The 14109-nt window shown below is 35.5% G+C and overlaps 1 protein-coding gene across 3 annotated transcripts in view; it reads left to right on the plus strand.

Moving 5' to 3' along the window:
- Positions 1-14109, plus strand: part of LOC140755783 (tyrosine-protein phosphatase Lar) — a 511387-nt gene that overhangs the window by 458289 nt on the left and 38989 nt on the right. For all 3 annotated transcript variants that reach the window (XM_073091105.1, XM_073091106.1, XM_073091108.1), the window contains one exon: positions 7130-7240. In XM_073091105.1, the coding sequence (XP_072947206.1) occupies positions 7130-7240 (111 nt within the window). The remainder of the gene's footprint in view (positions 1-7129; positions 7241-14109) is intronic.

Below are 14109 nucleotides of genomic sequence, written 5' to 3' on the forward strand. Positions count from 1 at the left end.
TAACCATTCACTGGCATTCTACTTAACTAATTGGTAATTTATTAAACACTGTTGTAGTAGGATCTTGTTATTTGCTTATTATACTCTTTTTCCACAGTGGAAAAAGTAATGCGAGTACTTTTCGAAATATTTATGAACTTGATTTTTGAAAAATTACGCCAAGCGCCAAATTTATCAAATCTGCCAGACTCTGATTCTGTCTAAATTTTACGAAATCTCATAAAGAGATAACAAGAAAACGTGTGTACAGCCGGTACCTAGGTTTGTTTAGACGACGTCGCCGAGGACGTGCGCGTGATTGCGCGCCACCGCGAGATTACGATTCATTTAATTTATAAATCTTTAAATAAGGAACTAACCTTTCACTGGCATTCTACTTAACTAATTGGCAATTTATTAAACACTGTTGTAGTAGGATCTTTTTATTTGCTTATTATACTCTTTTTCCACAGTGGAAAAAATAATGCGAGTCCTTTTCGAAATATTTATGAACATGATTTTTGGAAAATTACGCCAAGCATTACGCCAAATTTATCAAATCTCCCAGACTCTGATTCTGTCTAAATTTTAGGAAACCTCATAAAGAGATTACAAGAAAACGTGTGTACAGCCGGTACCTAGGTTTGTTTAGACGACGTCCCCGAGGACGTGCGCGTGATTGCGCGCCACCGCGAGATAACGATTCATTTAATTTATAAATCTTTAAATAAGGAACTAACCTTTCACTGGCATTCTACTTAACTAATTGGTAATTTATTAAACACTGTTGTAGTAGGATCTTGTTATTTGCTTACTATACTCTTTTTCCACAGTAGAAAAAGTAATGCGAGTCCTTTTCGAAATATTAATGAACAGGATTTTTGGAACATTACGCCAAGCAAGTACGCCAAATTTATCAAATCTCCCAGACTCTGATTCTGTCTAAATTTTAGGAAACCTCTTTAAGAGATTACAAGAAAACGTGTGTACAGCCGGTACCTAGGTTTGTTTAGACGGCGTCCCCGAGGACGTGCGCGTGATTGCGCGCCACCGCGAGATTACGATTCATTTAATTTATAAATCTTTAAATAAGGAACTAACCTTTCACTGGCATTCTACTTAACTAATTGGTAATTTATTAAACACTGTTGTAGTAGGATCTTGTTATTTGCTTATTATACTCTTTTTCCACAGTGGAAAAAGTAATGCGAGTACTTTTCGAAATATTTATGAACTTGAATTTTGGAAAATTACGCCAAGCAAGTACGCCAAATTTATCAAATCTCCCAGACTCTGATTCTGTCTAAATTTTACGAAACCTCATAAAGAGATTACAAGAAAACGTGTGTACAGCCGGTACCTAGGTTTGTTTAGACGGCGTCCCCGAGGACGTGCGCGTGATTGCGCGCCACCGCGAGATTACGATTCATTTACATACAAATGCGGACCCCTAAGTTTGAATGGCGCCGGTCGGCTGTTGTTCTAGCAAAAAGCGAGGCTTAATTCGTACAACAATAACTGGGCGGGTTGATTAAGGTCACTGGCTTTGCCGGACTTACGCTCCTTATGTCGCTTTCTGATGTTAATGGCTCTTTTCTTTGTGGGATGACAATTATTTAGTTTAATGGATTAGCTTTTAGGCCGCGTTTATCAGACAATAAATGAGTTTTGGTTGGTTAACGTCTTTCAATGTGTATGTCATAAGATCATAGCCATTTTAAACTATACAAATAAAATTAAATTCATAAAAATAAATACGTTTTTATGAACGCGTGTTCCGCAAGTTTTACTCAATCCTTGATATTTTATAACTAATTTTATAGTCCTGCGAACTTAACTACCTCCATGTAAAAGTTTAAAGAAAATCAGTTCAGCTGATAAAAAAGAATTTAAAATGAGGATTCTATCCGCTATCATTTTATAATTAAAAAAATTAAAATATTTACTTGTAAAAATTCAAACCAGATTTTCTCGACTGCGTACCATTTTTTTTAATTGGAAAATATTAATTTCCTAATTTACTAGTTTCCTGATTGTATATAAATATATATTCGTATAATTCTTTTTAAAGGCGTTAAAATTTGTTCAATTATTTTTAAACGACTCGACAATTTTTTTTTTTCAAATCCCTAAATCGTGTCAGAACGTCTGCCAGATGCACCGCGGCTGAACTTAATTTATTGTTAAAACTTCCGCGGACCTCGGAATTATTTCAATAACAATCGCATAAAACCTTAAACTGCTTCGCGAGCTTCGAGCTTTCAAGCTTTTGTCCGCGGACGCCTTCGAACTTCCTAAAATAGTTTAGGAAGTTCGAAGGAACATAGGTTCCGACTTTATAACTGGCGTATTTCTTCCCTTATGTATTCTACGCTAGTTTTACATAAATATTATAAATTATTTATCGCTTTACATGAAGCTGTATCGTTACATTATATTATTAACGGTACGGTATACGATTAATTGGATTTTAATGTTTTAAGGACTTTTTTCTTCATCATTAAAGCATCCGATAATTAATTACTAATTCGCATTTTACATCCAAATAAAATATCTACGTACCTAATATTTAAACCTGTGACAATCATGCCACCAGGTCATCACTGTCATTACCTTAATACCTTTATTGTATGACCTTAACTTTCCGCCAACCTTAAGCCTAGATCCACTAACATTATATCCAGATCTACTGGAACCTTTTCCCACGATTCACGTCGACGTCCAGTATTATTTGATTACCAGAAATCCCATGGGCCACTCCGACGGCCACCGCCGACATATTTGCGATTATGGCGTTCATTTTTTACCCGGGGACTGTCATTTTTCACCTCGACTTTCCGCTCCAAGCCCGCAAATAGTGGCTCTAAGCTAAAAATAGTAGCTTTTAGGAGTTTCTTTCGACATTTATTACGGCCAATTTTCTTTATGTGATAGATATTACTTTGCAATTGCTTTTTAGTTCACCGTGTAAACTTTTCTTTTCCTTGTCAACTTGTCAATACGTTGCTGATTTCTGAAACAGATTGCCTACATTTATAATTGTGTTCATGGGTAGCAGGACCCTTACCACTAAAAGAGCAAAAACTTAAAAAAAGTTGAAATAAAAAAATCCCTTTTCAACATAATAACAAAAATTCTTCGCTATGTTTTTCGTCACTTTAATATGTAAAATCTTATCCGAATGTAAGTTAACATTCAGACGTTCGGAAAGTTTAGAATATTCCATCACCAATTTATATTCTCCGATATATAGACTAATCTCAAGTCTCAACCCAAAATACGTTAAACATTCAAGGAACTCCGATACATAAATTACTCTGCTTTCTAAAATAAGGCTTATCCCTATTTTATTGTTGGAAAAACACATACGCATGTGGGTTGGCACGCCTTTTTGTGTACCATCCGTTTGTTCACCCCACTGTCCGCAGTCACTTAGCTTGTCGGTCCGGACCAGGGGGTCGTAATTAAAAGAAAAATAAGCGCTATTCATAAACGTCGGCCGGAATAGCGTCGTTGCGGCATTATATTAGAACCAACGTCACCGGACCCACCCTGCCTTCCGCAATCAACACGAAACAGAAGACTTAAGTGTAACACCATATAACTCCAGAGGCCTGTATAATTTGGTCAGGGAAGCTTTATCACAGATGCCCGCTTAATCTAGCTCTTAGAAGGGAAGGTAAGGTTTACTTTGCGTTGGTTGATTAAGTGGTCAACGCGATCTCACTGGAGACACTTATGACCGCAACTAAGACCGTCTAATGAATGGGCGTATAAAGAATGATTATTGCGTACATTGATTTATGTTATGGCTGTCCACAGATTTAGTGAGCTCCGGAAATGGTTGCGGGAAGCCGCCGAGATTATAAAAACAGGGCGTGGTGGTGGGACGAATTTATAGGCAACAGAGTTCGTCTCTTACACCCATAGGGGATAGTTTCGAAAATCCTTTCTTAGGTCTTATCTATGTATATGCCGTGTTGAATATCCTTCAGAACTTTTACAAGAATCTATCAAAACTTTAAAAAAAAACTCGCAGTTTTTCGCAATGTTTTCTTGACAGATTAGGCAAGTGATAATTAATTTGTAATACATAAATAACTTTGAAAAATCAGAAGTGCGTTCCCGGAATTTGAACCTCGCACCCGCGATTGAGAGGCCAAGTTTAACAACCTGGCTATCACTACTTTAAACGTAGACAAAGTTATAGTTAATTCCATTTATACCTGTGCCATTTATAGCCCTATTTCAACCATAAATAAAACACACGAAAAGTTCGCTTTATACCACGAATTATTCGCAAAGCATTCAATACGAAATCGAAGGCGGAAGAACTCACAAATTGTACCAATTTACGGCAATACATACCTACGTTCGTAAAACGATGGAAACCTTTGACAACCTTTCAACCCGTACTCGGAACCCCTAACTACTCAATAAGTTGAAAAGTTTAATACGGGACCATCGCTACCAACAATGTCTTCGGTATTTTAAATATATTGCACCGTGTCTCGAAATAAGGTTTAAAATCCACTGCCACAGGAATATAGGGTTGCCACTCGTACTATAATTTAATTTAAGTAATGTGTACTAAAGTAATGTACTAAATTTTAGGAAAAAATGTGTAATTAAAATAACATAGTACGAATAATACTTTCATACATACATTATTTATACATTCCGGGCACTTACTCACGTACTTATATGGATCTAAATTAGTCTGATTTCTTCTATTATTATTTAATAATAACCACCAAAGATGTATGTATGACTTAAAATTCAAAATAAATGTGGTCCTTTTTCTGAAATTTCCATGATAACACAATATTAACAAGTTTAAAAAAGTACTATTTTTCGTCAAAAAAGGTGGCAACCCTAAATGGGACTCTATATAACCTTGCATATTGAATATTCGGTGTTTGGTTCCTGTTTGCTCGCAATACGAATTTTACAATATCTACCCACTGTTCAGTGCTATGTACGGCAAATACGGCGGTCGTAAGGTTCTTGCTTTATTTTTGCCGTTCGATGCAAACGATTCTTGAATGTATGATTAGTTCAATATTGTACGTTAAAATGTGTTGGAAATTACCAAATGTAAAGTATTATTTGTAGCGTAAGGCAGTCGTCGCATTTCGATTAAAGATTAGAGTTACTGGCGATCTTATTCCTCAGGAGAGGCAAAGCATCTGTGATCGGCTTCAGGTAGAACCTCGTCTTATGTGTGGTTGGTCATAAATCCATGGACGGCAATGACCACTTACCGTCAGGCAGTTTGCTTGCTAGTTTGCTACTCTAGTAAAAAATAAGGGAATTGTAGGGATCTCAATCGATTTGTAAATTAAGACAATGTCTGGCGCCATCAGTAGTTGCATGGGTAACCGCATTTGTTAAGCGAAGACCACAGGCCAGTGCCTCGCTGCACTAATCGTCGTGGTGGAGTACGGTCCAAAATTCCTCCAGTTATTGAAGGAAACTCGTGCCCAGCAGTAATACATAAAAAAGCTTGCAGACAAGATATTGTACATTGGATATTGATTTAATAGTTTACATTGAGTTTTTAAATCTAAATATATATAACTCAAAGTTAAGTGTTCGTACACAAAACTGCGATGCGACGTCGCATCGCAAAAATCTGCGAGCTCCCTCGACGCATCGCAAGAACTTGCGAATTGATTCGCATCGCACAGTGGTTGTTGTTGTTGGTCACCCTGAGAGACGCTACGCCGCACGTTATCGCATCGCAGCAATTCGCATCGCAATTTTCTGCGTTGCGAATTCGCATCGCGTCGCATCGCAGTTTTGTGTTCGAGCCCTTCCTGACTGACATAGTGATCTATCAACGCACAGCCCGAACCACTGGATGGATCGGGCTGAAATTTGACATGCAGGTAGATGTTATGACGTAGGCATCCACTTTTGATCAATTCTACCCCCAAGGGGATAAAATAGGGGATGAAAATATTACTTCGTAACGCGAGCGAAGCCGCGAGCTCGTGTTTTATATATATTTTCTCACACAAATGGGAAATAACCCGACATTGTAGCACCTTTTTATTTTATAGCTTATAGCTTTTCAATCTGACATTTGAGCAGCTCCGAGGTTACTTACTTGGTCAAGACTTACCCATTCATAGGTAGGTCAATTGGTAAACCGCATTTAAATTTCAAATTAGCTTATAACAAGACATGCCAACAGGTGTATTTCATTACAATAACTTAATGACCCCAATATCTGTAAGCGGTCGTAAGGGGCGAGTTATTAACGCATAAATCTTAAACCCACCCCTATATAAAACGGGGCTACCGAAGTTCATTTTGATATTAGTCCGTTCTTACTCATATTGCTATTGTTTCTGTTTTAGTTTTGATAAAAGCGGTTATAAAGTTGCGATTATTGTTCCATTTGAAGTAATTGGTTCGTTTGGTTTTATTGTAGTGGGATATTAAAATGAAGAGAAGTGTGTGTGTGTACATTTACAAAGATGTGTTCTTTAATAGATGTCGGATTCTGTACCGCAAAACTCGACTTAAACTTAAAATTACCATTTTGTTTCGTTGTTTTAGTAGTTTGCACTATAATTTATCGGAAATGCAGTTAATGCGATAGCCATACTGCTTAAAATAGCCTACGTTACTACCACAATTGAGACGTATTCAACGGTACCGCACACGTTAAAATTTGTTAAACCGTTTGGCCTACAGGGCGTGCGCACAAGAATGAGACTTACTGTACATACGCTCCAAAAGCATTACCCTCAAAAGTACTGTGTACTGTAAAGTTTGAATAAGTTGGTAAAACCCCTTGTGGTTCCCTACACCTAGTTCTGCCTCATAACAGCAGTGTTATACGCTGCTGTGTTCTGGTTTGAAGGGTGTGGTAAGGGAGACATGCCTTACCGAGGCGTTCCAGCTTAGTCCTCAAGGGTAGCGGCGCATCTGTGGCCGACCTCAGGTAGGAATATCTAATCCCATTTAGGATTGATTGCAGATGTCCATCGGCGGCAGTAGCCACTTACCATCAAGTGGACTGCATGCTCGTCTGCTACTCTTATATTATAAAAAAAAACCGCACCTCTAAAGCCTAGCATAAAATCTTTCTTAGCCAAAAATATTTCGATATAATAATTAAAACTTTTTTTTATTACAGGTACATTACAAATCGTGAAGAGCGAAGAGGGCGACCAAGGCAAGCTGGAGTGCGTTGCGGAGAACGCCATCGGCACCGAGTTCTCGAAACCAACCTCGTTATACGTTAAAAGTAAGTACTTCATTTTTAATTTTTATTAATAAAAAAAATATTGTTGAACGGAAGGCTCGTTCTTAGTTAAAATCATTGGGGGTGCACGGCAGTGCCACCGCCAAGTCGACCAAAACCAAAAAAGGCATTTGTAATAAGATTAGTTAAATTAAATATATTTAATGTAGACAATTTATTACAACGACGTAAATTAATCATACTTTGTAATATTTTGCCCTTTTATTATATGTATACTATGTATACATATATAAGTGTCCACACAATAAATACAAAATAAGCGGGCGACAGCAATTTATGTACGGATATTATAATATCGCATTGTTTTTTATTTCGTTATAGCCACTTTAAATCTTCAAATTAAGTATTTTTAACCACAAACCAGCCATTCCACCCTATTTTATAATATCCTAGTGGAAAGTGGTGAACGAACGCGATCATTAGGCAATTGGACCGCGGCGCCTCGGACGGCCTTTGATGCGGTGCCCTTTGAAGGGAAACGTTTTGATTTCGTGTTTAGAAGACACCTTTACGGAAATTAGTGACGGGATTTTTAAACCTCCCCTAGGGAAAGTCACAGAGCTCGGCTGTATTTACAAGAACTGGTAGTAATGATCACACTAGTTTAATAGGATCCGGGTTAGATTCCCGACCTGGATTTCCTATAGTTAAAATCAGTTGTTGAAATCTGTTCTGGATAACATTGTGTGCTTATATTTGTTTCCGCCTGGTACCCATCATAGTACTCTCATAAGATCTAGAAGGTCTACATATAAGTTTATAAGCTAAGATAACGTTACAAGCATAATCTTTTTTTATTCTCAATAGTATCACATTTTACCCCTTATACTACTGTTATTTCGGATGTTTTTAATGCAATTTCAAACGCCAATAACAGTTCAAAAAGAAAACCGTAAATATCATATTCGTTATTCTCTAAAAACTGTCTCTTAAAATCCGGAGTAAATCGTTTTTATGAACGTAGTCTTTTAAACTGTCTCTTAAATACCGCAAGCTACTTTAGTGTATAAAGTAAACAAGGCTGTATCCAGGCCAGCCCCCTGTTCCTGTTACTCTAAATACACAGCCCTTATCTTTTAGCGCAACGTCATCAAGGTTAACGTGCTTGCGAATATTATTAACGGGCATAGGTAATTCTAAGGGTGTGGCAAGAGAGACAATTTTCCGAGGAAATCCAGCTTAATTCTCAGGGGAAGCGGGGCATCTGTAGCCAACCCCAGGTAGGGATATAATAAATCTGGGATTGACTACAGATATCCATGGCCGGCAGTAGCCACTTCCATAAGATGGACTACATGCTCGTCTGTTACTCGTATATTATTAAAAAAATCATACTCTTTAGTCTCTATAAACTGTCTCTTAAACTCCGTAGTAAATCGTTTTTATAAACGCAGTCTATTTAAACTGTCTCTTAAACACCGCAAGCTACTTTAGTGTATAAAGTAAACAAGGCTGTATCCAGGCCAGCCCCCTGTTCCTGTTACTCTAAATACACAGCCCTTATCTTTTAGCGCAACGTCATCAAGGTTAACGTGCTTGCGAATATTATTAACGGGCATAGGTAATTCTAAGGGTGTGGCAAGAGAGACAATTTTCCGAGGAAATCCAGCTTAATTCTCAGGGGAAGCGGGGCATCTGTAGCCAACCCCAGGTAGGGATATAATAAATCTGGGATTGACTACAGATATCCATGGCCGGCAGTAGCCACTTCCATAAGATGGACTACATGCTCGTCTGTTACTCGTATATTATTAAAAAAATCATACTCTTTAGTCTCTATAAACTGTCTCTTAAACTCCGTAGTAAATCGTTTTTATAAACGCAGTCTATTTAAACTGTCTCTTAAACACCGCAAGCTACTTTAGTGTATAAAGTAAACAAGGCTGTATCCAGGCCAGCCCCCTGTTCCTGTTACTCTAAATACACAGCCCTTATCTTTTAGCGCAACGTCATCAAGGTTAACGTGCTTGCGAATATTATTAACGGGCATAGGTAATTCTAAGGGTGTGGCAAGAGAGACAATTTTCCGAGGAAATCCAGCTTAATTCTCAGGGGAAGCGGGGCATCTGTAGCCAACCCCAGGTAGGGATATAATAAATCTGGGATTGACTACAGATATCCATGGCCGGCAGTAGCCACTTCCATAAGATGGACTACATGCTCGTCTGTTACTCGTATATTATTAAAAAAATCATACTCTTTAGTCTCTATAAACTGTCTCTTAAACTCCGTAGTAAATCGTTTTTATAAACGCAGTCTATTTAAACTATCTCTTAAACACCGCAAGCTACTTTAGTGTATAAAGTAAACAAGGCTGTATCCAGGCCAGTTCCCTGTTCCTCTAAATACACAGCCCTTATCTTTTGGCGCAACGTCATCAAGGTTAACGTGTTTGCGAGCATTATTAACGAGCATACGTTGTTCTAACTAGGCCACCTAGATTTTATGACGTCGGTTTTGGATATTATTTTAATATGACTTTTAACATAATCCACCCGCGCTGTGATAAATGGAGCAGTCCTAAAGGTATCTGAAATGGAAAATCTGTGTAAAAAATCTTGAAGTAATCTGTTTTTGTGTGAAAGTCTCGTTAGAATCGAATCTATCAATATTAAGTAGGTACCTAAATTATAATGTAGGTTTTGAATAAGATTTTATTGTAATTTATAAGTTTCATAGTAATAACGCCCATGTTTAATAGTGTACGTGGGTTATTATAAGTTTACGGTAAAATATTAATATTTTCAGAGCAGGTATTTTCAAAGATATAAATTCCAGTAATGACACTATTTTTATCAGATATCCGAATCAACTAAACGTTTTCCAACATTAGCCCCTAGAGATAAGCAGGTAAACATTTTTGTCACGTTGAATTTGTTCATGTTAGTCTAATGTCACAACAAACTACTAGGTACTCTATTTATTTAGTAAAAGGTTTAATAAATATACAAATTAATTCTATTTAACGTGGATACCAGCGATTTTGTTTAAGAGCGAGACTTGCCCCGGGCAGAAAACCTTGAGAGACGGTAAGATTATTTTTTCGAGGATGTTTTGTGATACATAAAACCTCGAAATTCAAAATTTAATAATATATCCCTCCTTAAAAAAAAGTGTGTGTGTGTCAGCTACGACGCACGATTGGAGTTTACTCCTTACGAATGATAATTATGATATATATCGAATAGAAAAAAGGGTAGGTAAATGAACGCATCTGCTAAAATGATAAGAGAAACAAACATATATCTGTAATTATTCGGATTATTTATATTACTTCAATAATGCGTATTACATAAAGTATGTTACAAAATAATATAAAATAGCGCCATCTAGTGGCAAGTTTTATAAATTGTAAGTTTGCAAGTTTATCAATCTATGTATTTTGGTTCCAAATATTATAATGGTAACTTAATATAATTGTTTATATTAAAGTAAATTTTAATATAATATAATTATTTATATTTAAAACAATGTTAAACGTTTTATAACTTAAAACTTAATAATTATAATTTCTTTGCCATCTATAAAATATCCTTGTTGCAATTTACGGATGCAATTTATATGAGACTCAATAAACATGTCATTATATGTAATTTGGATTGTTTCTGAATGTTTTATAATTCTAGAATTCATTTAAAACGTATTGCTAATTTTATATAACTTATTTTGAACATAATTCATTAGCAATAATTCTGTAATAAATATTAAATAATACTGTTTTGATTTTGCCCGTTTATCGTTGATAGATGGTGCTGATCAATAATGCATCCATTTTTATAAGTTAAATTAATATATCAGTAACTTACAAAAGCCTCTTTATGTTAAAAACTTATTTTGCTAATATTATATCTTATTCAATTGCTTACTGATTTTATATGTTACTCTTCTTTAAAAACGTTCTTAAAAGATTGTTAATTATATTATGGCGCCAATGTTCATATTTTTCACAGTGTTTATAAATGATCAAACCTATAACTTAATTTATGCAAAAATGTAAACAAATTAGTTAATGACGTTTTAATGTTTTATATATTGCTAATTATTTTTATTGTAATAATTACTTTCATATGGGATTTGAACTTACTGTATTTTAAATTAATAAAAGCACTCTTGATTCATATTTTGGTTTCCGTTACGCCTCAACTTTTCGTGTTACACTTGATTTTACTCCTCATAAAATTTCCGTACCGGGCCTTATAACTCAAATCGTTTCTTAAGGAGTAAACTCCAATAGCTTTTGTTACGAGTTTCTAACCTACTGTTATTATTGCCTCTATATAAAGTAATACTAATATTACTTCTATGTAAACTACATATTATTATGTCTGTAATATTGTGTTTGAAATTTTAATTTTATTTTGATAAAACTTGTATCTACTTAAATATTATCATCTAAAGTAAAAGAATTTGCAAAATTTCAGAAAATTCGGTTCGAGTTAATTGGCTTAAAATTCAGTTGCAAGATTTGACACTAACACATACAAACTAACAAGTCTAGTTAAATACAAGCTTTTAAAAATATCAGAATTCTTTATAGGCAGTAACTGGTGTTACGTAATATTAAATGAAACCTTGTAAAAAGTGGAGCCTAGCTCCCGTCAAAGCAAAAGTGGGTTGCGGCGAGAATAATAAACCTCACACAATATTCCACCAGGCGGCGCTACTATCGCCCCAGATTAGATAATTTTACAGATATTGTCTATGGTACGTTTGCATTAAAATTTTAGTTTAGGGCCTCAGGATACATTTGTAGTGCGGTATAGAAACGTAATGCGGGAAATGAGAGTAATAAAATCGGTGAAGTGCGAGTCGAACTTGTACACGAAGGGTTACGTAGAACTAGATTTTCAACTCTTTTTTTTGTTTTTGTATTGTTAACGAACTATATGTATATAGGTACATACACTTTAAAAATCGACCTATTACAGTTCAATTAATAAATCAAAAATCAAAATAATACCTGTACCTTCATTTATCTCGATAAGTACCTATCATTAATTTTGCAACGTAAATAAAAGTTAGTTTAAAAATAAAAATAAAATTTAATTTTCAATTCAAATGTCAACAAAAATCCTAAATAGGCTAGATTTAACTCAGAATACGTCTATTTAATATTCAATTCAAAAAGAAAACGTTTAGAATAGTACTCGTAATAATCATAGTTTTCTAAACAGATAGCGTCAGAGCGGCTGAAGCCCACCGCAAGTTGAGATAACTTTGAGATATGACGTCAGATGCGGGGGTAGCACTAAAGTAATCATTTAATTTTATTTTCTATTTATAACTTTTGAATTCATGATTCTTTGAAAACAATCTCTAGCCTATGTGACGTCTATCAATTTGCATTTAGCCACTCCGAGTGACCCCGTACGGTCGAACAGTCGTGGGTTAAGGACAAAACCTTGGCCGAGGCCTTGGCGGTTTGAGAGGCCCATTCGGACTGATCACTAATGCATTTTCCCTACACACATTGAAGCAGTGTAGTATTATACACGTCTCGAACAATAGCGGCAAAAGTTGCAGCCATAAATTCATAGCTAAAATATTTTGTTAAGATATGGCTATGTTGCAGAGTATAAATTGAAAGTGTTGAATAATGTTCACAATATATTCGCGCGAGATAGCGTCAGGGCAGCGGCTGCCTATCGCGTTTAGATAACTTTGACTGATGGCGCCAAGTGTGGCCCATTCTGTATGCTGAAATAACAAATGTATAGTAAAAATCTTGCACTAAATATCTAAATAGACGTATTTAGATCAGTGTGATGTGATTTATTTGCGATATATTTCAATAGACGTATTTAGAATAATGTTTACGATGTATTTGCGCTTGATAGCGGAAGATTTAGTGATCACTATCAAGTTTAGATAGCTTTGTGGTGGCGACAAGCGAAGCGAAGCAAAGAGACAACCTCTTTTTGAAAGGTTTGAACATGCGCTAAAATAAATATAGTCAAATTACATATTACACAATTATGGTAATAACCATATCAATAAAGATCTTGTTGTAAAAGTAAATATTTTTTCGATGCGCGGAGTTGTTTTTCACCGTAACAACTTGAAGAGTTAAGTACACTTATCGTATTACTAAGTTTATAGTCAGTTTTTCGAATACAATTCGATAGGATTTAATTCAAATTAAAAATATTTGGAATTCTGTTCATAAATTATTCGTATCGGATAGCGGAAGGGTCGCTGATACCTACTATGGAACTTTTAAGATACCTTTGAGTGACTGCGCTCCGTGAAACCTTTTCCGTACTGTAAAATATCAAGTTCATAGCAAATTTAGATAACATTTTCACAGAAGCCTGTTCTATACGCCATGGTATTAAATTTTCCGTAAAATCTCTACTAAAATATTATAGGTAATTAATGATGTTTGAAAAAATCTCTACAACTCAGTCACAAGGAATAATTCGTACTTAAATGTTCTCTACATTTAAAGGTAAAAATGATCTGCCGTAACATATTAACGTCGCACTTAAAGGAAGAGCACACATAACATTGTAACTTATAAAGTTAAGTAACATCGGACGCGGTCCGCAGTTGAGTGGAGTAACCACTAGTGACTAAACTTCATGCGATCTACCATGCTTCTAAGAGCACAATACAACAGTAGCTCGGGTTATTATTATTGCAAGGTAATCGTTAAACATTTTCGGAGACTACTTAAAATACTATTACATTTAAACAAACATTTAATAATAGAACTGACAAAATAATGTAGCCTAGCCAATATAGCGAATTATGAAAAAAACTTTAGAAAGCTTCAAAAGAGCAAAGGTAGCTTTTTAATGAAAATAGAACTTTTAAATCGGTTAAAGGGACAAGTAGGCCACAATAAGGTC

The sequence above is a fragment of the Epargyreus clarus genome, unplaced genomic scaffold (assembly GCF_041222505.1).
Source record: "Epargyreus clarus isolate Ecla_fem2 unplaced genomic scaffold, WU_Ecla_fem_2.2 ptg000034l, whole genome shotgun sequence".
Classification (NCBI taxonomy): domain Eukaryota; kingdom Metazoa; phylum Arthropoda; class Insecta; order Lepidoptera; family Hesperiidae; genus Epargyreus; species Epargyreus clarus.